The sequence below is a fragment of the Solanum stenotomum genome, chromosome 4 (genome assembly GCF_019186545.1).
Source record: "Solanum stenotomum isolate F172 chromosome 4, ASM1918654v1, whole genome shotgun sequence".
Classification (NCBI taxonomy): Eukaryota; Viridiplantae; Streptophyta; class Magnoliopsida; order Solanales; family Solanaceae; genus Solanum; species Solanum stenotomum.
Window position 1 is genome coordinate 4942421 of NC_064285.1, and position 25551 is coordinate 4967971.

At 29.9% G+C, this 25551-nt stretch overlaps 1 protein-coding gene across 1 annotated transcript; it reads right to left on the reverse strand.

Annotated features, from left to right (window-relative positions):
- Positions 1-8833: 8833 nt before the first annotated feature.
- LOC125862566 (uncharacterized) lies at positions 8834-15161 on the reverse strand. Its single transcript, XM_049542674.1, has 10 exons — positions 15029-15161; positions 14034-14151; positions 13595-13691; positions 13181-13287; positions 12398-12520; positions 12147-12297; positions 11676-11736; positions 10995-11377; positions 9207-10749; positions 8834-9062 (listed from the first exon to the last, which is right to left on the reverse strand). The coding sequence occupies exons 1-10, from the start codon at positions 15154-15156 to the stop codon at positions 8834-8836; spliced, it is 2940 nt and encodes a 979-aa protein (XP_049398631.1). The 5' UTR covers positions 15157-15161.
- Positions 15162-25551: the final 10390 nt, after the last annotated feature.

Consider the following 25551-nt stretch of genomic DNA (forward strand, 5'->3'; position numbering starts at 1 on the left):
ATTTTTGAAAAATGGGGAAGGAAAAGAGTGTATTTATAGGAGGGAAATGTGGGAAAAAATATTTTTTTTTATTTTAGTGAAGTCAGTTTAAACCAAGTAACGGAGTGATAAGTATTTTTTTCTCCTTAATTAGAGATCAAGTTAATTTTTAATTTTAGTGAAGTCGGTTTAAACCAAGTGATGGAGTGATAAAATATTTTTTCCTCCTTAATTAGAGATCTTACATTCAAGTCCTCAAGAGTACAGGATCACTTCTATTACGGAGTGATTTATCCTCCAATATGAAATATTTCAAGATAAATTTAAATTTAATCTAATTTTAATATAAATATTAGATATAAGATGAGAATTGTAAAAAAAATGAATTAAAAATAAAAAATAATATTTGAAATAAGAGTGTGGATTAACAATTAGTTGGCAACTCAACGACGGAATAATAAGAAAAAAGGGGATACGATTGAGTCCAGAGTCCCCAGCTGGTTTGATTACTTTTGTTTGAATGTTTCTCATATTACTTTTTAATAATACCATCCTCCATCACCCGGTTCAATTTATGTAATGTAGTTTAATTTAATATAATTTAAAAAATATAAAAGATTATAATTTAAAATGAGGACAGAATTTTAATTATTGGCAAACACTATGGTTACCGTTATGATTGGCACGTTCTGGTCTAGCGACTGGGAATTTAAAAATTCGTATATGTGTTTGGCCACCTAAAAAGCAGAGGTACCCTGGATTAAGAGAATGGAAAATTTTATTCATTTTTAAAACTTTTTAAAAAAATTGTTTTTTTAATTTTGACTTAAGGCAAAGTTTATTGAATCATGTAATTTTAGAAAAATTACATATAATATATTAAAATATCTTTAAATTTATTATTTTTAAATATGTCACGTGAAAGTTAGAACTAAAGAGTTGTCAAATAAAGAAAAAAATTCCTACATGTTTTAAAAATAAATTTAAAAGGAAAGCAAAACAAACAAATTAAAACAAAGATAAGGGTATGTGCGCACTTAATTATACTATCTCCATTTCAAACTAAGTGATATTTTTAGTCTGACCATACTTTAAAGAAATTACTCATTCCTAAAAGAGTTAGAGGTGTTTTTACTAACTTATCTCTAATTAAATGTCTTGATAAAAGAAGTAGTTCTTCAATAATGTAAAATTCATAAATTAAAACAAGAATAATTTCAAAAAAATAAGATTAATTCCTTCTTAAAAACCTAAAACAATTTATCCCGAAACAAAATGTTAAAGGTTAAAATACAATTTCTTCCTGATCAGAGGGAGTATCAATTTATTACTCTTCCATTTCATATTAGTTGTCATTTTTCATTCACACACTCTTTAAGAAATCATAACCTCAATCCTTTTAATGCTATCAATATTATTTACTTTCAAACAATTAATTTCGAGTAGAGTTAACAATTAATATGCCACAAAATATATGTTATTTTTCGCTTTTTGCTTTTTAAAATTCAAATAACATTTAAGATGTATTTCCACTATATTATATAATATTTCTCATATAATTGTTGAATATTTAAGTTTTTTAATTTGAGAAAGAGATTCACTCTCACCAATGATGACTTCCAACGGGAAACTACAGAACATTGATTCATGTGCTGTATAAATTAGTGTTGTTTATTAAACCTAATTATTATGATAACCTATTTTTTAAAATGTAATTAATAATTTATTGTGGGGTTGTTCTAGCTTTGCTTTTCCAAATTCAAGTGACATGTTAAGACTTTTCAATTGTTGAACAACTAAAATAGGTTGTAATTTTGATTGCCAGCCTTGGAAAAATTAACGTTTCTTTATCATACATGAGATATATTATCCTATAATGTGATCATGTAAACGACATTCTATATATATTTATGCTTTGAAAGTAGGAGGCGGATTTAGTTTTTAAATTATGATTCACGTGCATTTGATTGAGTAGAACTTTTACTTAGGAGTTCGGAATATGAAGAAAGTAAACACATGAAAAAGTTGAAAGGAGTTCAACAAATATTATATATACATAATTTTTTTTTTTAACTAAATGTAAATAATGTAATTTTTCATTTAAAGAACTCCCTCGATCTTATCTGGCTCTGCCACCGATTGAGTTGTTATTATATATCTTAAAGTAACAAGAATCAGTTTTCACTTAATACTTTCTTTTTTCACCGTTCAAGTAATAAATGAAGATTAGAATAGTATACTAAAATGCTAATTAATTATGATTATTATTTGTTCCATACATTTGACTTGAATAAGTGTTTTCGTAGATTACAACACAAGAATCAGATCTTAGATGGCAAGGAAACTCGAAATAAAAATAATCAATAGTGAAATTATATTTACTCAACTTCATTCATACTTCAAATTATACTCTTCATCACATGGGTAGAGAAAATATATTGGGTTACATTATTCTTTTTTTTGCCTAATTTTTTCACTTTCTCTCTGTCTTCCCTTTTTTTTAATATAAAAATAAATAAATAAAATTGTCCGTACTTAGGGAACTAGTGAATTCATCATTTTCTTTTTTAAAAAAATGAAATAAAGCGCAAGAGATCGCTTGGTGGAAGGTACTCATAAGAGAAAATAATAGTGATTATTAGCTTTGTTGTTATTGCTTTTGTTTGGTAGTGTTATTACCTTATTCAATATTTGAGGTTCCAATTTATGTTATGTTGTATGATTTGACCTGAAGCTTAAGAAAGAACTATTTATATTTTAAAATTTGTAATCTAAAAATTAAATAAATTATAGTAAATATTTATGTAATTATAAATTATTTCGATGAAATAAATATTTTAATGGAACACTTGTGGATTGGCATTGTCAGGCTCACATTACCTACCATTTTGTCTTTACTTCTCTTATTATAAGCTCCCATGCATTTACATGTGTGATTATCAAAGTTGCATACGAAGTCTTTATGTTTCCGTTGGTACAAATATTTTTTTTTAATTTACTTGTACGATGTTATTTAACTATTTAACGCTTAAATAAATATTTTTTAAAAACTTTTGTGATCTTAGGGGTCGTTTTTTGGTGTAATAGAGAAAAGGAGTTAGTCTCGGGATAAATTTTAAGTATTTTGTATTTTCTTGTTTGGTTGTAAAATTTTGGGATAAATTATCTCATGATCATGAATTAGTATCGAGATAAGTCATTTCTCATATTGGGTGGTATGGTAATTACGAGATAATTTAATATGAAATAAAATAGGTAAATGACAAATATATCCCTTTAAACCCTTTTTATACATAATTTTTCACATTTATGTATATTTACATTATTTTTAATACCATGTATAATAATATTCACTACTCCTTATTTTTATGATAGTTATTCATATTTTTCTATAAGAAAATTACACAACATATACATATAGTTTTTATTTATAAATTTATTTGACTAATTCTTATGTTTAAAATATATTTTGATTTCTCATAAATCTTTTTATCTTTAACAAATTTAAGAGGAGAGTTCTATTTTTAAGCTAAATAAGAAAAAAAGTTTTATTTTTAAATACATATGGTACTTATCATGAGAATACATAAACAAAATATTTAAGCTAAATAAAATAAAAGTTTTATTTTTAAAAATGAAAAACTGAAGCCTGCAAAGAGAATATAAAAAACTAAATAAAGCGAATGATAATTTTATAAATAAACAACTTGTTCTTAAAATTTATCAATATATATATATTTTGAATACAACAAATCAAACACTCAATAAGAAATTATCCAAACACGAATTATCTCATCATAACTAATCTTAACATAACTAATCTCAACATAACTTATTTTATTATAACTTATATTCAAACCAAACGATCTCTTAAAGTAAAAGTATATTGATATTAAAATATTATTTAATTTTATAATATTAAATATGTTATGTGAAAGTTACAAGTAAAAAAGTAGTGTTGTCAATCTCATAGCGTTATGAAAATTTCATGAATAAGATTAGTCACCCAACTTCTCAACAGCACTCTCGAAACCTACAAAATTTTGTCTTCTAGAACCTCTAAGAGTTTGTTTTTTCTTTTTAATAAAAAAATAAAATTATTTCCCCATTTGAAATTAAGTGGACCAAAATTTAAATTTATATTGCATATGACTAATTAAAAAAGAAATTAACCTTCGCTATTAAAATCTAGTTTTTCTATTTCTAAGATTAGAATTAGGGTTCGCTCGATACAAATCATAAATATAAAAAATAAACAAGCTTTTCTATTTATTTTCTTTATGTTCGGGGTAGGTAAGTAAAATTATTATTTTAAAAATGTGTATATAATTTAATTAAATATTATGTGAGGTGGGGGTGGGGAGGTGGACATGGAATGTAGACACAATTAACGTGGAATGTAATTTATCAATATATATTATTTTGAATACAACAAATCAAACACTCAATAAGAAATTATCCAAATACGAGTTATCTCATCATAACTAATCTCAACATAACTTATTATATTATACCTCATATTCAAATCAAACAATTCCTTAAAGTCAAAGTATATTGATATTAAAATATTATTTAATTTTATAATATTAAATATGTTATGTGAAAATTACAAGTAAAAAAGTAGTGTGTGTCAATCTCATAACGTTATGAAAATCTCATGAATAAGCTAAGTCACCTAACTTCTCAACAGTACTCTCGAAACCTACAAAATTTTGTCTTTCTTGAAAAGAGCCTCTAATATTTTTTTTAATAAAAAAAATAAAATTATTTCCCTATTTGAAATTAAAGTGGACCAATTAATTTAAATTTATATTGCATATGACTAATTAAAGAAGAAATTAACCTTCGCTATTAAAAATCTAGTTTTTCTATTTCTAAGATTAGAATTAGGGTTCGCAAGATACAAATCATAAATATAAAAAAATAAACAAGTTTTTTCATTTATTTTCTTTATGTTCAAGGTAGGTAAGTAAAATTATTATTTTAAAAATATTTGTATATAATTTAACTAAATATTATGTGAGGTGAGGGTGGGGAGGTGGACATGGAAGGTAGACACAATTAATGTGGAATGTAATTAATAGAACTTGTTTCATTTGATAAGTTATTTTCTTTATTTTAAAGAATTTATTTTTTACCGAAAAATATTTTTCAAAACATGTAACCAACTGAATATGGATAAATAATATATTTAATTTAATATTTTAAAATTGTATGGCTAGAATATCAAAATGTATAGACGTGCTTCCATGAGTTTTAAGAAAACGCGGATTAAGACAAATTCAATGTCTAAATATTCAAATATTGAATGTTGAATTTAACAAACGTCTTACGCCGCGTGGGTCCGATGTGTGTTATTTTCATTTATTTTCTCCTTTTATTGTATAGAATATTATTATTATTTTATTGATGAAGATTCAATTCTCCTTATGCTAATTTGTTTTTTATTAGGGCTATGTATCGGTAGATTTAGTTTGATATTGAAGCTTATCGATTTTACTTATCGGTTATCAGTTTGTAGACATGCCAACTTATCATAGAATCATTAAGATATTGTATTATTGATTTATTGGTTATCGATTGCAATCGATTCAGTATCGATCGGTTTAACCTTTAAGATTTTACAAACAAAAAAAATAATTATTGAAATTCACTTAGAAACAAGGTGACAAACCAAATGAAACATGCACATGAGTTGAGAGATTGCATTTTGCTAAAAAATAAACGCTGTCACATTATAGAATAACCTCGAGTTTGAGACAACTAGAAATAAAAGTATGAAACTAAACTATAAGTCAAGGACATTATATACAAAAATGTATAAATATAATTATTTTAATGACTATCGGGTTATTGGTTAGCTTGTTAAGAAAAAACTTCAAATCATTAAAAACCGACAACTCAATAATAATAAAAATCAAAATCGTTATTGAAATTGCTAAACCAATAACCTATTATATCAATAAATCAATAACTTTTTTCCAATTCATGTTATCAATTTCTCTACTTCTATTGGACCAACAACAAACTCTATTAATCGTTTCTAAATCCTTTTTCCTTTATATGTTTATAAGATTTTTCAATACAAACACAAAATACATGAAAAAGTTACTGAATTCCTGAGAACCTATAACGGGGATCCTCCCTAGCTACCTTCTAATGTTAAAAATTAAAATAAAAAAAGTCAATACTTTCAAGAAACTTGTTTTCTACTACTTCAAGTTTGAACATTTCCTCATTTTCCATACGAAAGTCGAAACACAGCTAAGTAAGCTTCATTCAACTTTTTTGGCTTGACTTGTATTTGCTTTCCATTCACTTGTAAGGTTTCCTCAAGTCAGAGAACCCTTGGGTCGATTTAGGAGTTTAAGTTTATGAATTTCGAATCATATTTTTTTACTTACTTGATTATAGTAATGTACACATATTAAGCGAATTTTTCCTATAATCTCGAGCTTGGTAAATAAGGCCGTGAAAAATTCTTTTATCCTAGCCTTATTGTGATAAGGGGAGTCACTCTTACGTTCTCTCTCTTTGGGTAACACAAATAAAGGGGTTGGCTATAACATATACCAAATCCTGAAACTTCAATTTGTAACTACGATTATAAAACATTTACCAAATTCCACAAAAAGTGAGACTCATGATTAAAAACGAATTTTGCATAAAGAAAGCAAGTTCAGAAATATATATCTAACTCTCTCTCTTTCTCTCTCTCTCTCTCTATATATATAATAATGTTTGAGTTGAAAATCATGATTTCAACCCGATCACTTGTGGAAACTTTCTTACATCAGGGCAAAGCTAGAGGGCATGCAAGGGAGCCAATAGATATACAAGACCAATTTTCTTTTTAATGTGAATACAAGTAATATATATTGGATCCTTTTTGACTTTTACGTGTGTTTGTCTTTTAAATTCCCTTAGTAAAAATTCTGGCTTCGCCAAAGAACTTAACATATTGAAATATGAGCAATATCTTATTGGTTGATGCACTTGAAAGGGAAATAAGGTCCTAATCCGTTTATTTCTTGCAGCCACATAAGCTAAAACTTTAGAAAAGACATAATATATAAACTCACATCTATGTCCTTCAATTTTGGGTGTGCTCAAATAGATATTTAAATTTGTATAAAATTGAATAACTAGACACACACATCCTGTTAACTTATGATATTCTGAATAATGACAAGTTGAATTCATATCGCAGGGAATCAAGAGAACGAAACACGAAAATCTAAAGGATCGCACCAATCAAGGAATAGATTGAACTCACAATCTGCAACAACCATGGAAATGGATCAACACACAATCAATCTAAAAGATTGATTCAATCATCCATCATTCAAAAAAGGAAAACAACACCAGGCAATCGATCAGGACAACAAGCAATTCACACTGAGTAATCTGCACAACAATCAGGAAAGAGAGATCAACTTGGATGGCAAGGGATCTCCAATCAATCTGCACAATACTTGGGAACGAGCAAATCTGTCCAGATTGCGGATATAAACCAAGATGCAAGGAAAGAGACAGCTCCTTAATTCATTAAGGAAAGAGTATATTCTGAAGATTACTGATAGCAGACAAGATTCAAGGAGATCATTAGACAAAGGAAGAAATTGATTTAGTCATGCACATGATATGGACATGACTCAGCAAATCAATTTAGATAAATCAAGGAATCAATCATGGATCCTTGATTCAAACTCCCTTGGGTTTCCGTAAAGGAGCATTCCTCCTCTCCTATAAAATCCCCTCTAGGCCTTAGTTGTGAAGTACGCACTTCACTTGAACTTATATTGTAATCTTCTTTTATCTTTCATAAAACTTTGTACACACTTGAGTGAACAATTGAAAAGAAAAGAGAAAGAAAGATCTGAGTGTAGGTTATACAGGTAGAGATTGTGTCAAAGAAGAAGGTCTGATTTGCATATCAGACTGGTCCTGTCTCTCAACTGGAACATTCTGCAACACCCAAGTTCTCAACAAGCTCTAAAGGAAACCCTTGAAACCCAAGGGGACTGGACTAGGCACCACATCGGTGTTCCAAACCAGTATAAAAACTATTTGTGTTATTTACTTACTGCAATATTTATTACTCCCTCTGTCCCAATTTATATGACTCACTTTCCTTTTTAGTCAGTCCCAAAAAGAATGACACATTTCTATATAAAGTAACAATTTAACTATAAAATATCTATTTTACCCTTAATGAAATGATTTACAGCCACACAAATTTCTATCATTCATTTTGGACCACAAGTTTTAAAAGTCTTCCTTTCTTTCTTAAACTTTGTGCCGAATCAAAGTACCTCATATAAAATGGGACGGAGGGAGTACTGTTTATCTATTCTACTAACGTGCAGGTGAGTCGACTGACCATTACAGGAAGTTGACTGAAGGAAATTTTAATTCACCCCCCCTCTTGACTTTCACGTCCTTCATGACAATACGTGTGAGATACACATAAACTAATTTGTATTATATCATGTCAGACATGTGTGTCTACTTGTTCAATTTTATACAAATTAAAACATCACCCCAAAGTTGGAGAATATAGATGTCAGCTGATGTCAAATTGAAGAGCACATTCATCTATTATGTATATTACCTTCTCAAACAAAAAGAAGTTTTGAATTATTGCCAAACTAACCTACTATCACCAGGAAGTAAGAACTTCAATATAGAAAAATGTACATGAATTAGAAGAGTGGAGGGCGAAAAATCTCCTTTATTTACCTCAAAATCTTCCCAAGTTGTGAGCAAGACAACAAAAAGGATTCTATATAGTCGACGAACCATCAACAATTAGCATGCTTTTCAAATTCCATAATGCACCTGGGAAATATCCCTATTTCACTGAAAAAATTGCAGAAGCTGCAGAGGCCTCGGCGATTAAATGAACAGGTTGACGAGCCTGCAGGCAAGCACCTATCTCGAAAGGGCGCAGGTCAGATCCATCATATAGAAGATTCGCACCAGGGTGAATCAATTCTTTACTGTGAGTATCATCTTGATCAACTCTAGTAGTTTTTGAAGGCAGTTCCTCAGCCTCGTAAATAGAAGGCAGGGCATATGATCTGCAAGTTCATTTTAGAAACCATGATATACATTAATTTAGAAAACGGAAACTTTTTGAGATAATAACTATTAGCTGAGTGACTATCTGAGAAATCAACTTTTGAAAGTCTTGGTTGACACCACAAAATTTGATCAGGACATACCTCAGAATGTAGCCATCAAAACTGAGAACTTCTGTACGACATCTTTGTCGATTAGCAAGTTTCAGCCTCTGGCTTTTGCTAGTGGGACAAGAAATGGGAGAAGAAGGATTAGCCAGGGGGTTCCACCTTCTACTCGCATAGGTCATAAGATGCCGGGATGCTGCATCTTTAGATTGTTCTTTCTGGTAAAGGAGTTTTGCGGTTGGACCATTGGCTTGATACTCAGCACAAACGTCTCGTAGTCTCCTTCTTAAGTCTTGCATTTCATTATGATGCTCTGTGAATAAATCCGTTTGGAGTAGCTGCGACGAGACTACTCTCTTACATATATTATTGCACAATTTTGGACTAAACAGTGGGATACCGAATTCTACGCTTAGTGGAACCCATTCATACATCTCATGATCATCAGGTGCAAGGTTTTCCAAGATTCTACCTTTGTGAAGTCTTAATAGACGAATATAACCAACGGTCCAAAAGCTCATTTTGTTTCCTAAACCAGATAATAATGAGTTCAAATTCAACATCTCTTTGTTGGACAATCCTAATTCCTCTCCTATCTGAGGTGTTGAACCGTCCGAGTTTTTCAAGGGCAAGGGGACATCCAAAGTAACAACTCTTCCAGCCTCATCAAGATCATATCTGCTGAGTGGCTGTACAAGAACAGCTGAATGATTGAGAAGTGAATTTACACAATGTAAAAGTATACTTCCTTTCACTAAGTTCCCTTCTGACTTCTTCCCCGAACCTCCAATAGAAGATCCATCCCATGACCATACAAGTGCTTTCTCACAACCAGCTAATGGTGCAGGAAGCATTCTTAAACATTGGCCTTTCATTAGAACAACAGAGAGAGGTCCACTAGCCATAGCAGAATATAGCACCAACTTCATCCAAGGTGTCATAGACAAGGGTGAGGGCGGTCCAAAATGAGCAGGGCCTTTAGCTCCTGGCAAAACTGAAGGAGGAATGGGAACCATGGATACGACAATATCATAGTCACGCTGAAATAGACGATCTAAAGTAGCCGGTGATAGAGCAGCCAAGCTTTCAATACGGAGAATATCCACACGATGATTCTTCTGTTTCTTTAAACCTTTCGCGATGTCTAAATCTTCAGTACATACCGACTTCTCATCAGTCTTAGTATATATATTATCACTGGAAGAATTACCAGATAGATGCTTTCTGTCATCAGTGCATTCCTTGGGTGTTCCAGAATGTACCGAATTCTCATCATTTATCCCAAACTCATTTGTAGCAGAATCTCCCGAGTTTTCAGTAACAGAAACGTCCATCAAGGAAGTAGTATCATCACTTGCACGAGAAATAATAGTGGTCTTTTTGACTTCTTCAGCTTGAACCCCTCCTGATGTTAGACATTCCAGAACATGCCGAAGGCTAAATGCATGATTCGCAAACTCCTGCAGTTCGCCTTCAAATACTGCCCCCTCAAGTGTGCTCAAATCACTACAAAGATCTGCAATGCTAGCATGACCTAGTTTTCCAGCTTCATATAACGTCACCGCATGAGATTTCAGACCTGAAGAAGAAAAGGGATGCTTCAAAGCACTATTGGGAAAGGATCACATAATATCCTAACAGCTGAATGGGATATGCGGTATACCATATAACGTTCAAACATATTACAATGACGAACAAGAAAGAAAGTAGCCTTTTTAAAGTAATCACTGTAAAACTTTTTTTCACGCAAGTATAAGGCGATACTTAGTAAGTCTTAATGTTCATTTGGTAGTGGACTTGAAAAAGTTAGAAAAGAAGCTATACCTGGTGATACAGATCCCATCATAAGATACGAAGTAATATTAGCATCAACAAGGAAAGCAATTCGACCATAACCAGACCCCGAGATATTATTTTCTGCCCATGGAATTTCTCCATGCTGCAAAGCATTGCTATCAGTGGATGCATTTGCAAAGACCAAGCTAGCATTTGAACCATCTTCCTCGTCGCTGAGGAGACATTTAGGTGACCCCGGGACATTAGAATCTTGAAGAATAGAAGATGGATCGATTAGTTTGATAGCCCATCCCAATCGGCAAGCAAAAGAAGCAGCATCTTGCAATTGAGAAAGATCAGCTTGTAATGTTGTCGATAACTCAGCAACAGTTGAATTCTCACTTGAAACCACAAAAACAGCATACAGCAACCTGGATAATGAGGTTTACATATTATATCTTGACCACAATCGATACAAGAAAAGGGCAGACCGGTGAACTAAGCTCCCACTATGCACGGGTCCGGGGAAGGGCAGGACCACAAGGGTCTATTATACGCAGTTTTACCCTACATTTCTGCAAGAGATTGTTTCCATAGGTTGAACTCGTGACTTCCTAGTCACATGGCAATAACTTTACCAGTTACCCCGAGACTCCCTTCTATTGACCACAATCTATATAATAAAGAAATATAATATGATAACTCCTTTGTTTAAGAGAAATGCCTTACTCCTCAATGGGATCTTCATAAGACTGCTCTCGGTTTGAAACGAACCCTTCAAGCCTGGAAACTGTAATAGACTAATAGTGTGTATCAACACCATAATGTCTCAAATAAAAAGATTTAACAGAAAGCAAAAGTGTGCAATAAGGCCAGAAGTCTTTTTGATATATGTAAAGTCAAGACAATTTTTATGTTAGATGAACATGTTATAGCAAATAGCTAGCTAGTTATTTTGAAAATGAAGACGTGGACAGAGCGTAAGAACGAAGACTAATATCCATTATGTTCCAAGTATAACTACTAGATGATGATGATCAAATATGATTATCAGCTTTCATTGAAATGAGAATGAACATCGTCAAGCCAAGAATGACTAATCAAGATAAGAAAAACTTGATAGTTAAAACTGTCTTAAAAAGTAAAAGATTAAACAAGTAACAAAAACACTTCTAAACCATATCTGAACTTACGAATTACCTTTAAAGCGATCATCAGCATAGACAGGAACATCAAAATACACTAGTCCATGTCGATGTAGACATCTTATAATTTCAGGATTAAAAAGAATGAAAGAATTTGCTTCCTCACAGATTTTATCTATTGTTGCCATTTCTTCTTCTGTCAATTTCTGTGAGAAGGAGAACAAAGAGCAGGAGATAAACCTCTCAATCACAAAGGAAGCGAAATGTTACGTTTTATGGAGTAATGTAATGTCTATGCCAACTTGCCTTAAATTCTTCCATAGTAAAGTTGACTAGACAAACTGCCCACCATGGCTCAATAACAAAGTCCACTGGCTGTGTGGGCAACAGTTCTTTCGCTATTGATTTGTTCAGTTTCCACATAATTTTCTGCCAAGCTCCAAAATTATGAAAATTAAGTTAGATAAACAACAAAAGAATTCACTCATCCCAACACGAGCAATCGAGCTTAGCATGCTGATCAGATTGTGGATATATCTCCAAGTTGGATGCTAACTACTTCGAATAAAGAGCCAAAGATGTAGAGCAATTTAGAAACTAAAGGAACACCAGTAGCATGATGTTCAACTAGCACATTACACTTGCTTGATGCTTCTATAGACAAGAATTGTATACTCCCTCCATCCCAATTATTTGTTTGTTTGGTTTTGACTTGACACAGAGTTTTAAGCAGAACTGTGACTCGACAAGAATTAGTATCAGTCATTTCGAAGAGCTGGTATATCCCACCTAAGAAAGTTCCTTCTTCACTAATTGACCGGTAATATTGAGAGATTTTCACATATTCAATGTTGGCATTAAATTTGCACACAGCACGTTTAGGCCATGTAAACCAAGATTAGGAGAGTAAGTTACATGGTACTGCATAGAAGCATCTGATGTGCGTAGAAGCAAATTTTCTATTCCAACTGTAAGTGAAATTGATCCCTTGGACCATGACTAAAGAGTTGCACAAACTATTATCTTATATATATCATAACATGTATTAGAACAGTGTAGCAGTTAGCATAACTTTTTTCCGTACAATACCTTAGACTTGCACTTATTCATGATATCGATAAATTCATTTCTTCCAACTCCAGTGAGCCGTAAGGCATCAGCAGCACTAAAATTCGGGATGCTGTCATAAGGTTGCTCTGCATTCATTATAGCAGAAAGTCAATAAACTAATTGAGAGAAGAAAGAAAGAAATGAGGACATGTAGCAATCCATACAAATTATGACGCTGAAACAGTGATCAAACACGGAGAACTTAGCCATTTGGACAATTTGGAAAAGATATACATTTATTTCTTAAGTGAAACAAACTCTAACTTTTAAGTGAAGAACATTAGAAACACAATCCACTCAAGCGATAGTATCAGAATTATCTGTGCTAAGACTTTTCTGTTTCAATAAAAGGAAAAACATGGACATTCTTAACGAGCAAATATTGCCTATTACCATTTTTCATGACCTCAAATAACATGTCGCAGTAGTATTTGAAAGGAGACATCCTCATGACACGGCAAAAATAATCCGCTAGGTGATATGGGAAGAGCTGCAGCCACAAATTAAACATAGTACGTTATCAACTGAATTTTGTTACTTGTTAGACATTCATATCAATTCCAAGGTACAAGTCTCACTTATCTGTCATGTGAAATAAATAAATGGAATATAACAATGCATCGGACGAAGAATCAAAACACGAAATATCCATTCTTATTGATAACATAGAAAAAGTAAATAAGCATATATATATTAGTTGATAAAACCTTTCTTTCCTCCTTGTCGATATCTTTTAGAAACGTAGCAGCATAATTGTAAGCAAATTATGCTGCTTGCAGATAAAAACATTTGTATTACAAAATATCTGAAATGATTTTCAAGCAATACTCACCGCTAAATTCCTTCGTAGATAACGCAACATTTCTTCATAGTATTCACCTTCTTTGCAAACTTTACTAGCAAAACAAGTGTTCCACTGGAGTCTCTTTTTTATGCAATGTTCAATTATCCTACATAAACACTAGTTAGTGGAAAATAGAAACCATAGGTTAACTTGAATGAATAATCATGAGCAGAGAAAAGATTCATACTGAAATATTACATTAGCAGTCATTTTTGGAGGATGCAACAACATAAATCACAATCACATAAAAGGTCACTCTAATAATGTGAGCTCACCAAATAACTAAAAACCGGAACCTTGTACACATATTGACTACGTTCATAGTTGTAGAACATCTCGGGAAATACAAAATATACCATGCCAAGTTCTAGTAATAGATGTGTGATATAAAACTAGGAACAGATCAAAGGTTCAATTACACATTTAATTTTCTTAATAGAATGCAATCTTTTATACTAGTACGCCATTTTGATGGAGAAAAGCAATAGGTTGTGTCTCTAGTTTAACCGAAGAATTTGAGCATTCAATCTAAATCCTTAAGGGGGGAGGTGATTAGGCAGGACATGATGCAACTTCAGCTACCAAAGGACATGACACTTGACAGAAGGGTGTGGAGGTCGAGTATGAGGGTAGATGATTAGTAGGTTGCCGAATTTGTATTTTTTTCTATCCATAGTGTTTATTCTTATATCTATAGTACTATACCTGTTAGTTTATCTTATCATCTTACGGCTGTTGATGTTGCTCCCTTTTCATCTCTTTTTAAGCCGCGAGTCTATAAAAAATAGCCTCTCTACCTTAAGGTGATCTGCGTGCACTCTACCTCCCAGACCCCACCTGTTGGGATTATACTGAGTATGTTGTTGTTGTAATCTAAAACTTAAGGTACATATGAAGTGGTGACCTTCATATACCCTATGTTGGACATTATACAACTCAACCATTGCACAAGTAGTATTTTACTAAAACATAACAAAACAAACCTTTTATGCCATTCTTCTTTGGAATTTAGAGCGGCTTGAAGCCGCTTTGGGAGATCCTCCCAGTTGTTTTCTTCTTTGATTGATTTTACTATCAGCTGTTCTTCAACATTTGCCAGTACGTGCATCATTTTAATTCCTCGCACGCTATGCAAGTACTAGTACCTGGAAGATATATATATTCAATTGAATCTCCTTCATCGGTAAATTATAAAATGCAAAAAGAGCTAAAAACATTTTTTCTATTATATATAAACTCTCGACACATGGGAAAAATCTTAATGTAGTAGTGATCACAAAGGAGGTTCAAATGTCGTTTTAGATCATAGGTTGAAATTCCAAATATGAAATTTCGGAATACATTTCTGATTCCGCTACTGATTAATTAATTAAAGACGGTAACTTACTGGTCAATAGAGGCGAATACAGTTTAAATTTCTGATTCCACCACAACAATGCATCAAATCATATTCAGAAATTTTAAGAAAGATTTTGGTTTAGAGAATTCTGTGAAATCAAAATTGAGAAAAAAAAAATGAAGATCCGAGAAGGAGGGAAGCTTTGAATTTACCAAAATGGGACTCATTCTTTTCCTTTTTGCTCGATGTGGTCGTTAGTTGGAGTTAGATTATAACAGTAAAATGTAATATGATGATCCCAATGAATGTTGGTCATTTTTTAAGTAGGAAATTCGCATACCTGATTGTTAAAGTATGTTTTGATAAAGTAGTTGATATTTTAAGTAAAAAATTTGTACATCTTATCTTTAGCTTAAATATGAAACTCAAAAAATGAATTACTATATATGCATAATTAGACATCTAAACTTATTTTTATAATGTTAATTGAACACTTCAACTTACAAAAATAATTCAAATGTAACTCTACGGAATACATTGAAGAGTTGGAATATTTAGTTGTTAATTACATGAGACTAAGGGGTGGTGGATCTAAAAAAGGTCCAACTTTGAATATAAATTACTTGCCAATTGTGGCTTATAAATTTGAATATTATTCATGTATTATGCCTTGAACTTATACTAATCAATATTCACGTGAATTCCAGTCTTCTTCCCCTTTTTCTTCCAATCGAAATCCTTCTCATGTCCAACATGCTCTATTCCTACGCTGAAATTTGGTGAACCGATATAATTACACAAATATTTTTATCATATTTATTAATTTTTCTTATAGTTTGAAATAATTATATTTTATCTAACTATTTAATAATTTTATACCTGATTTCAAATCAGATACATCTAGATAAATATTTTTTGCTACCAGATACACTGAAATAAGGAGAGATGCGAGCGAGAAAAAAAGGGAGATGAGTTAGATTTGTTTATGTATCAGAGATACATGCGAATCCACTAGATACACACCAGATATGTATCTGTTGTGATTCACATGTATTTGGGATACCAGCTACGCGAGTGAGATATGAGAGTGGTGAGCGAGATGGGAGGAAGGCAAGCCAAATTTTTCTATGTATCACAGATACATGTGAATCAACTTGGATACAATGTATCTAGAATAAATTGCACATCCTATATGTATCCTGAGATACATGTATTTAGACGCATCTGGATGCACCAAAATATGGTAAGATTCATAATACTGCAAACTAGTGTGTATCTAAGTAATTTACTCCTGAACTAGTGGGATTTCTGTAAGTTATCCCTGAAATTTCATTTATTAAAGTTCAAATATTATAAAGTAATTGACTTAAATTTAAATTCACATAAGTGACTAACAAGGGTTGTGGTGGAGTGGTAAGTACTCTTTCATTCTAAACCTGGAGATTTCAAGTTCAATTCCCTTGGGTATAGAATCATCTTTGTTAGGGATCGCTTTATCCCCCAATAGAGACTTTCCAACACAAATTTAAATTCATTCTGACTTCAATATAGATATCGGATACCGAATAAATTTAAATAATGGACCTTGCCATTTGACTTGAAGTGAAATTTTGAAATACTTCCACTTGTAATTTCTTGACATTTTCATTCATATGTTAAAAATAAAAATAAAAAAGGTTAAAACTTAAATGTACAATTTAAGCTCCTAAATAACCCTTATATAACAATAATTTAACTTTTCACCTACATAGCAATAGTTTTTTTACAAAAACAAAACAAATAAAAAATAAATAAGAAATACTCGGTATAAATAATACAACAATACACATTCCTATATTAAATAAAATTTCATTCCTTATTTTTCTCGTATTTTCGTATTTACCTTCCACAAATCTCTCAATAATTAATCCCTCAATATTTTTATTTCCTTATTTTTGTCCCCTTTTCTAATCTTCTTCTTAAACTACTAAGCAAATTGATTCTCTTTTTCTCTCCGCCCTTTTTTTTCTGAACTCGCTCTTCACTCGTCTCTTTCTCTTTTTTTTTTTTTCTTTTTACCTCATTTTATTTTCTGAAAAAATTTCTTTGTTTTTCTTTAGTTCTCTCCCTTCAATTTTTTTGTTTAAATCTTTTTTTACACCAACGTAGTTGGAACATATAACCAATAAGGATTTGTTTATTTTAATTTATTTGGTTATAATTTGGTATAATTTATTCATTATGGTAAAATTAAATTAGAATTATTTGAACTTGACACCAAAGTTAAATCATATTGTACACCATGTAAATTAATTTAATGATACTAAAAAATTGGTATATACTTGATTAGATTATGGTATTACGTATTATAGGGTTGTTACATAACTAAAATCAACTTTACCATCGATTATAAATCAATATCTTTTATAGTTCTAAACCAACATATCACCAAAAAATTAGTCATACCATACATCAAAGTATATATATACTAATAATACTATAACATATTGCAACTTTAAATCAACAAATTACCATTATTTTTTAACCAACAAATCCACCAATTATTTTTAGTTGTTATAGTTATTAAAATTTGAACTTGACACAAAGGTTACACCACATTGTACACCATGTAAATTAATTTGAGGTATATACTTGATTAGATTATGGTGTTATGCATTGCAGGGTTGGAACATATAACTAAAATCAACCTTACCATCAATTATAAATCAATTTCTTTTATTGTTCTAAATCGATATATCGCCAAAAAATTAGTCACACCATCCATCAAATTGAAATCAACAAATTATCAATATACTAACTATACCATCCATCAAAATATATACACTAAAACATATTATGGTTAATAACCAACAAATCACCAATTATTGTACCGGATCAACTACCAAAGTATATTCCCTAATACATATCACTATTTAAAATAACATATCATCAATAATTGTACCAAATTGACCACCATCCATCAAATTGAAATCAACAAATTATCAATATTTTAACTATACCATCCATCAAAATATATACACAAAAGCATATTACGGTTAATAACCAACAAATCACCAATTATTATACCGGATCAGATACCAAGTATATTCCTTAATACATATCACTATTTAAAATAACATATCATCAATAATTGTACCAAATCGATCACCAAAGTGTACACAAAAAAATGTATTTGAATTTTTTTTCGATAATTTATGGACCACATGATACAAATCATATTCACTATGATAATGCGGATCTTCTTCAAATTAACAGTTGTAATTTTTGATTTTGAACAAACAATCAGACTCTTGACATCGATATAAGCCTTCATCAAATGAGGACTCTTTCCGGGAGCATTATCAAAAGCAACTTTAATTTCTTACTCATAATCGATTTATTCAAGAAGTAAAAACAAAATTGTGTTGTAAGAGATGATTTTGAAAAGAAACAAAGAGAAATATTTTCAAGAAGGAGTTTCAAAACTTTTTCTTGAAAAAGATGAAAAAAAATGTGGAGCAATGCGTTTATCAAGGAAAAAAAAGAGTGTATCAATGGTATTTCTTCCGTGTAAGGTTAACAAGAAAGAGAAAGTAAAATATTTATTAAAGAAACGTATCCAAATATAATTGTGATTGAGATTCTAAAAATTAATTAAAATAAAAGATAAAATATGACTCCCAAAAAGTTAGTCCACTTACCAATAAAATAGGACATAAAATCATGTGGATTTTAAATTTATAATAAAATGTCATAATTATAATTAAAATGTTAATTTTGTAAATAAAAAGACTAAAATAATATTAGGTAAATTAAGGTCTTAAATAGTATATTCTTGTAATTTTTCCAAATAAAAATAAGTAAAGCTCATGTTCAATTACAAATTTACAACTCAAAACAAAATCTTATTTTTCTTTCAATTTCAAAGCAAATACTTTTTAAATTTCCAACTCTAAAGAAATAAAAGCAATTTCGTTGTTATTTCTATGTGTATGGGCTTTATTGACTGCTTTGCCAACTTTGAAGGGTGACAAAGTTTAGTGGTTGAATGAGTTGCCGTTGTTGGGAAAGGAGGGCGCCACCTTAATTATTTTTGCTTACTTCCATATATTTGTCATCTTCCAAAATTTAAAAAATAAAGTCAATGAACATACTCCCTCTGTCCCACTCCCTCCGTCCCTAATTATTTATCCACTTTTAAATTGACACACCTATTAAAAAAACAATTATTGACATAATGAGTTTACAATTTTACCCCTATTAATTATGAAGTGGATCGATTAAAAATTTAAGATTTTCAAGAAATTCTACCTTTTTCAAAGTAATTAATTGAAGGTATAATAGGTAAAATTATTTTGTCCTTTCTTGAAATGTCAAATGAACAAGTAATTAGAGATAACTATAAAATGAAAAGTGGACAAGTAATTAGGGACAGAGAGAGTATCTTAGAGAATATTAAAAATGAAATAAATAAAATCAGTGATTTTAAAACCTTTTGTTTAAAATTTAAATTAAAAGTTTAGAGATAAGGAATTTAAACCTTTTTGGAAGGGGATATATTTCTCATTCGGTATCTGATATCCATACTAAAATTTAACTAAATCTGAATTCGCACATTATAGAGCTCATTTTTGGTGTGGTACTTTCTCAGGGCATGACTCAGAAATTTCTAGTAATTAAAATGATGGAATTTCAATTGTCCCGTGACCGTATAATTTTAAAATGGAAAATATATAAGAAATATGAAATTAATTATTATGGTCCAAAGTCATCATCACCGTCAAATTTCATATACCTATTTTTTAGCCTTACGTTTTTCTCCACAAAATCTTGAAGTAGAAGTATTAAATAATAGCATGGGATATAAACTGTAACTTTTGCATATATATATATATATATATATATATATATATATATATATATATTTTTTTTTTTTTTTTTAATTATTTTTTTTTAAAATTTTATTTTATTACACATTGTGATAAAATAATTTAATATAGTGTAAACAAACAAGTATGTTTTCCTCTTCATCATTAGACTGTGCTTCAAGTTTCTATAGAAATTTAATTTACATATGTCGATAGTATAAAAAGTCTCTACTAATAGTGTTGTTTAATTAATAGTCTACTAAAAAATTAATTATTATTTTTATCAAATTATTCATTATTTAAATTATGCACCGACAATGAAGAAGTTTTACACCATTAATATATTTTAATTTTGTGTAGTAAGTAATGACGCTTTATATCTCTGCAAAGCGTAAGGATATTCATATTACAAATCTTACAATTTACCTTATTTTATATTGTTAATTCTATATATTTATTATGGACGTTTAGATCTACTTATATTTTAGGAGGTAATTTTCACAATTAATAGTAACAAACATTGCAATTCCGATAATGTAAAAACTAGTCAATTATCATGAAATTTCAAATTTAAGAAAATGATATCTCTTGACCACTTACAAAATGAATAAAAGAAAATAATCCTTTCAAATCTGTTATGCCTAAAAATAAAAATACATCTACATAATTCGAAACTCCACAACAATAAATTTTCAAACATCCTGAAAAATGGTTGACCCGCGCTACAATAACTTTTCAATGTATAACTACTCATTTAAGTAGTTTGATAATATATATATTTTTTGTATATATTATCATGACATATATCAAAATTATTAGTCATAACCTAATTATGTAAATAATTTTGCACCTACAAACCCACTTATTCCTACTTAGACCACTTTCCTTGCCTACCAAAAATATTGACCATTCTATTTTTAATTTCAATTTTCTATCTCTTTATTTATTTTGGGGCCACCTTTCCAAATCTCAACAAATGACAACTCGTCAGAAAAAGTCATTTAATAATACATTTTCATATTATACGAAACACACCATGAAATTCACATGAAATATCAACGAAACCACCATGCATCTTAAATGTTTCATTCTATATATATACTCTCTAATCCCTCCCAAAAAACGAAAAAAATTACAAATAAAAACCAAAACCATTATATTATTATGGAAAATAAATGGAGAATTTTCAAAAATCATCATCAACAACAAATCAACAAAGCAAAAAAGCCTAAAACAATTATCATATGCAAAAAACATTCAAAACACCAACAATCACCAGGAGTTTGTTCTATTTGTCTAAGTGAAAAGCTCTCTAAGCTTTCAAAAACTTCACGTATTATAAATACAACTTCTTCTTGTTCTTCTTCATCGTCGTTATCTTCTTTATCATCTTCATCTTCTTCTGATGTATCATCATGTTCTTCCCCCGCGTATCGAAGGATGAAGACTATGGCTACGTTGAGAAGTGGTGGTGGTAATATTAATGTGCTTACAAAGAGTAGGTCACTTGTTTTTGTTACAACTAGGAAAGATGGAGAAATTGAGGAGAATGGGAAGAATAAGGATAAGAAAAGAGGACTTCTTTCTAAATTGCTCCATCCAAGGAAAAACAAGAACTAGTAGAGACGGAGATAGATTCTAGATTTGAATTTTATTGATTCGAGTTCATGATTAATTGTATCATAATTTATTTGATTTATTGGGTTTGAAATTGATTATTTATACTTATTTAGTTAATATTTTTTTAATAAATATACAGAGTCTACCCGTAACAAAAGAAAGGGTGACAACTTGAATCATCAGAATTACTTCAACATGAGATTCAAAAGTTTTCTTTTTCTTTCATTTGTGAATTTCATCATGTAATACCTAATATAATTTCGAAATATATTATGTATGAATTATGATTTACGGTAAGGAAAATTGTAATATGGCTATTAATATTCTTAATTCAAGATATGCTTGAGACAAAGAGACCATCAACTTGTATATTCTACAAATATTAATGTTCATACTTATTTAATTTACATGTTGTATATAACCTTCAAAATTAAGTTTGGGATTGTATTAATCCATTGTTTGGTTATTGGGGTACTATAAAAGATGAATTTAGCGACGGACAAATTTTTTAGCTAAACATCAAAATCCGTTGCTAATCCTATTTAGCAATGAATTAGCAATATATTTTCATTAGGTACGAACAAACTAGTGACGGACCAGTGAGCAGTTCGTAGCTATATTAGCTAATATTGGTATAAATTTAATTTTATACGATAAAAAATGTTGGTATTATGTATTATCTATCACATATCGGAGGTAGGATTATAATCCTAACCTTATTTTGAACCAAAGGGACTCTTTAATAGTATATAACAATATGATTCAAATATTTTTGTGTCTAACATTATATATAATTGTATTATGTATATCCCAAACATAAGGGCATACAACGTAATGTACAAATTAAAATTATTATGCCTAGATTTTTTAATTGATGAATTTTGACAAATACATATATCCGAGTAACAAAAGATCTATTGAAAGCAATTTTTTTACTACATAATATAGAAATAAGATCAACGTATATTTCATCTTTCTTAATTTTTATTCGTAGAAATTATACTAAATATGGTATGACAACTTTTGAGATCTATAATATTGTTATACCTTTGTTTTTACGTACGTTGTAGAAGCATCTTTTTAGTACTTTTGTACGGAATGATGAGTCAAATATAATTATAATTCTGAGATCTAACACCACAACATAGATGTACTGTCTCTAGGTTGTTGTCATGCTGGTGAACAGGTGAAGTGTCGACAATGACTCTCCAAGAAACTTCTTTAAAAGCCACAAGTTTACTTGTTTGATATTTGTATTCGTGTCGAAAAGTTACGTTGCATATTGAAAATATAAAAAAAACTTCCAAGCAAATATTATTTGATTAATTTTCAGAGTTCGAACTTAAAGTTTCTGATTTTTAAAATGAATGAGTACTTGTCATTTCACTATACTTTTATTAGTGCAACATGATTAATTTGTTTTTCTTTTGTTTCAATTTGTTTGACGTTTTTTATATTTCAGTATTTTCTTAATGGAAGTATTTATAGCCACATAAATGTTTTGACTAGTTTAAATTCAAAAGTTTTATAATCATATACTCCCTCCATTTTATATTATTTGACCCCTATACTAAGTATATATATTTCATTTTACTTGTCCAATTTAGAAAATTAAAAGATGTTTATTATTTTCTTCCAATACTACTCCTATTATTAAATATCTACATAAAATATCAATAGTCAAATTTAGATTTCTAAAGCATAATTAATAAAGCTGGTTTAGTAAAATAAACCCCTAGCTATGTAAATATTATAATTTAATCTTTCCATTTCATTTTACTTGGCCTTATATAAAAAATATATGTGTCATTTTACTTGTCCATTTCAGCAGATTAAGAAAGTTGTAATTTTTTTTTTTGGAAAAGCTATCTAATTAATCAAACATTCCTAGTATATTTACTAATTCGCTCTGTAGTTTGAAATAGTTACATCTATATTATTTCACTAATTAATTTTTCATATCAAATTTTAAGTCAGATACACTTGTACATGTATTTTTGCTATCAAATACACTAAAATTGAGAGAAAGGCGAGAAAGATAGTTTATGTATCCTATATACATACAAATCATATTAGATACATGTATTTGGGACACTTGATACATAGGAAAAGAGGTGAGCGAGAGAGGGAGAGAGGAAAGTGACGAGCGAGATAGGAAAGAAGCGAGCGAGAGAGTCAGATACATGTGAATCTACTTGGATATAATTATCTAGAACAAATTAAAATTAATTTTGACTCCATGTATCCGAGATACATGTATCTGAAATCCAAATTCTGATAAGATTTGTAATATTGGAAACTTACGTGAATCTAAATAATTAGCTCCTAAACTAGTGAGATTTGTGTTGTTTATCCTTTTTGTTTTGTCTCATACTACCCTTAGTACTCTCTCTGTCCCTAATTATTTGTCCATTTTTCCTTTTTAGTGGTCCCTAATTACTTGTCCATATTTTGACAATCAAGAAAGAACAATTTTTTTTACCTATTATACCCTCAATGAATTACTTTGGAAAAGGTAGAACTTCTTGAAAATCTTAAATTTTTAATTCATCTACTTCATAATTAATAGGAGTAAAATGGTAAACTCACTATGTCAATAACTATTTTCATAAACAATAATTAGGGACAAAGGGAGTATCAAATAACTATATAATGTAGTAATAGTCAAATTTACAGTTCTAAAATATCATTATTAAGGTTAGTTTAGTAATACACTTCTAACTAAATTTTTTTAAAGACTATATCAAAACAACAGAGATCAAATAACTTGAAACAACCGCAGTTGTTAATACCACATTTCTTAAAAGTCTTTTTTCTTTAGTAAAGTTTATGCTGACAAGTCAGTCATATACTAGGACTTTTAAGTATTTCATGATTTGCTTTTTCTGCAGAAATTAAACTTATTTATATATTAAATGTTCAACATTTTCCATGCATGCTTAGAAGAAATTTTCAATTATAATTATGGTAAGTTCTCAGCAATTTCCTATAAGATCTATTAAAGTTGAGTACTCTTGCACGCCTAGAAAAAGAAACAAGAAAAAAAATCATGATGCCAATCACGCAGCAAATGAAATTGTATTTATTCTACAATGTCATTCTATAATCCAAACCACGTGTTCTCTTTTTCAACATTAATTAATTATGTGGGTACATTTTGTATAGAGATTTTTTCTTTTCATAACAGGTGTATTGTCATCACAAATAATTATAATTGTTTATCTATATATATATATATATATATATTAGGCGTGAAAATAAAGTCTCTTATAAAATTTAAGAATATTTTTTTAATGGTGTGACTTGAAAAGATATGAATGTGAGTTCGAAAGTGATAGTACGACACACAATGTTAAAAATAGATTACATCATTTAATACAATTGTCTATTTTACCTTCACTGATAATAATAAAAATTGCATAACACTCTATCTTTTTACATCTCACTTAATAGGATTTTACCGACTATGTCACTTAGGGAAATAATTCCACGATTTTGTCGGCGTATCATCTTTATTTCTTGTTATTATAAGTTTACTTGTTCCCCCAGAAAAGGATCTCAACTTGACCAGCATGCTTGGTAGGCTACCTCCTTTTCCTTTTGTTTCTCTCCAAATTGTGTTTTCTTTACATTTGTCATTCAACTTACTCTGTTCCAATTTTTTTAAAATTAATTTTATATATTTGTAAAGTACGTAAAC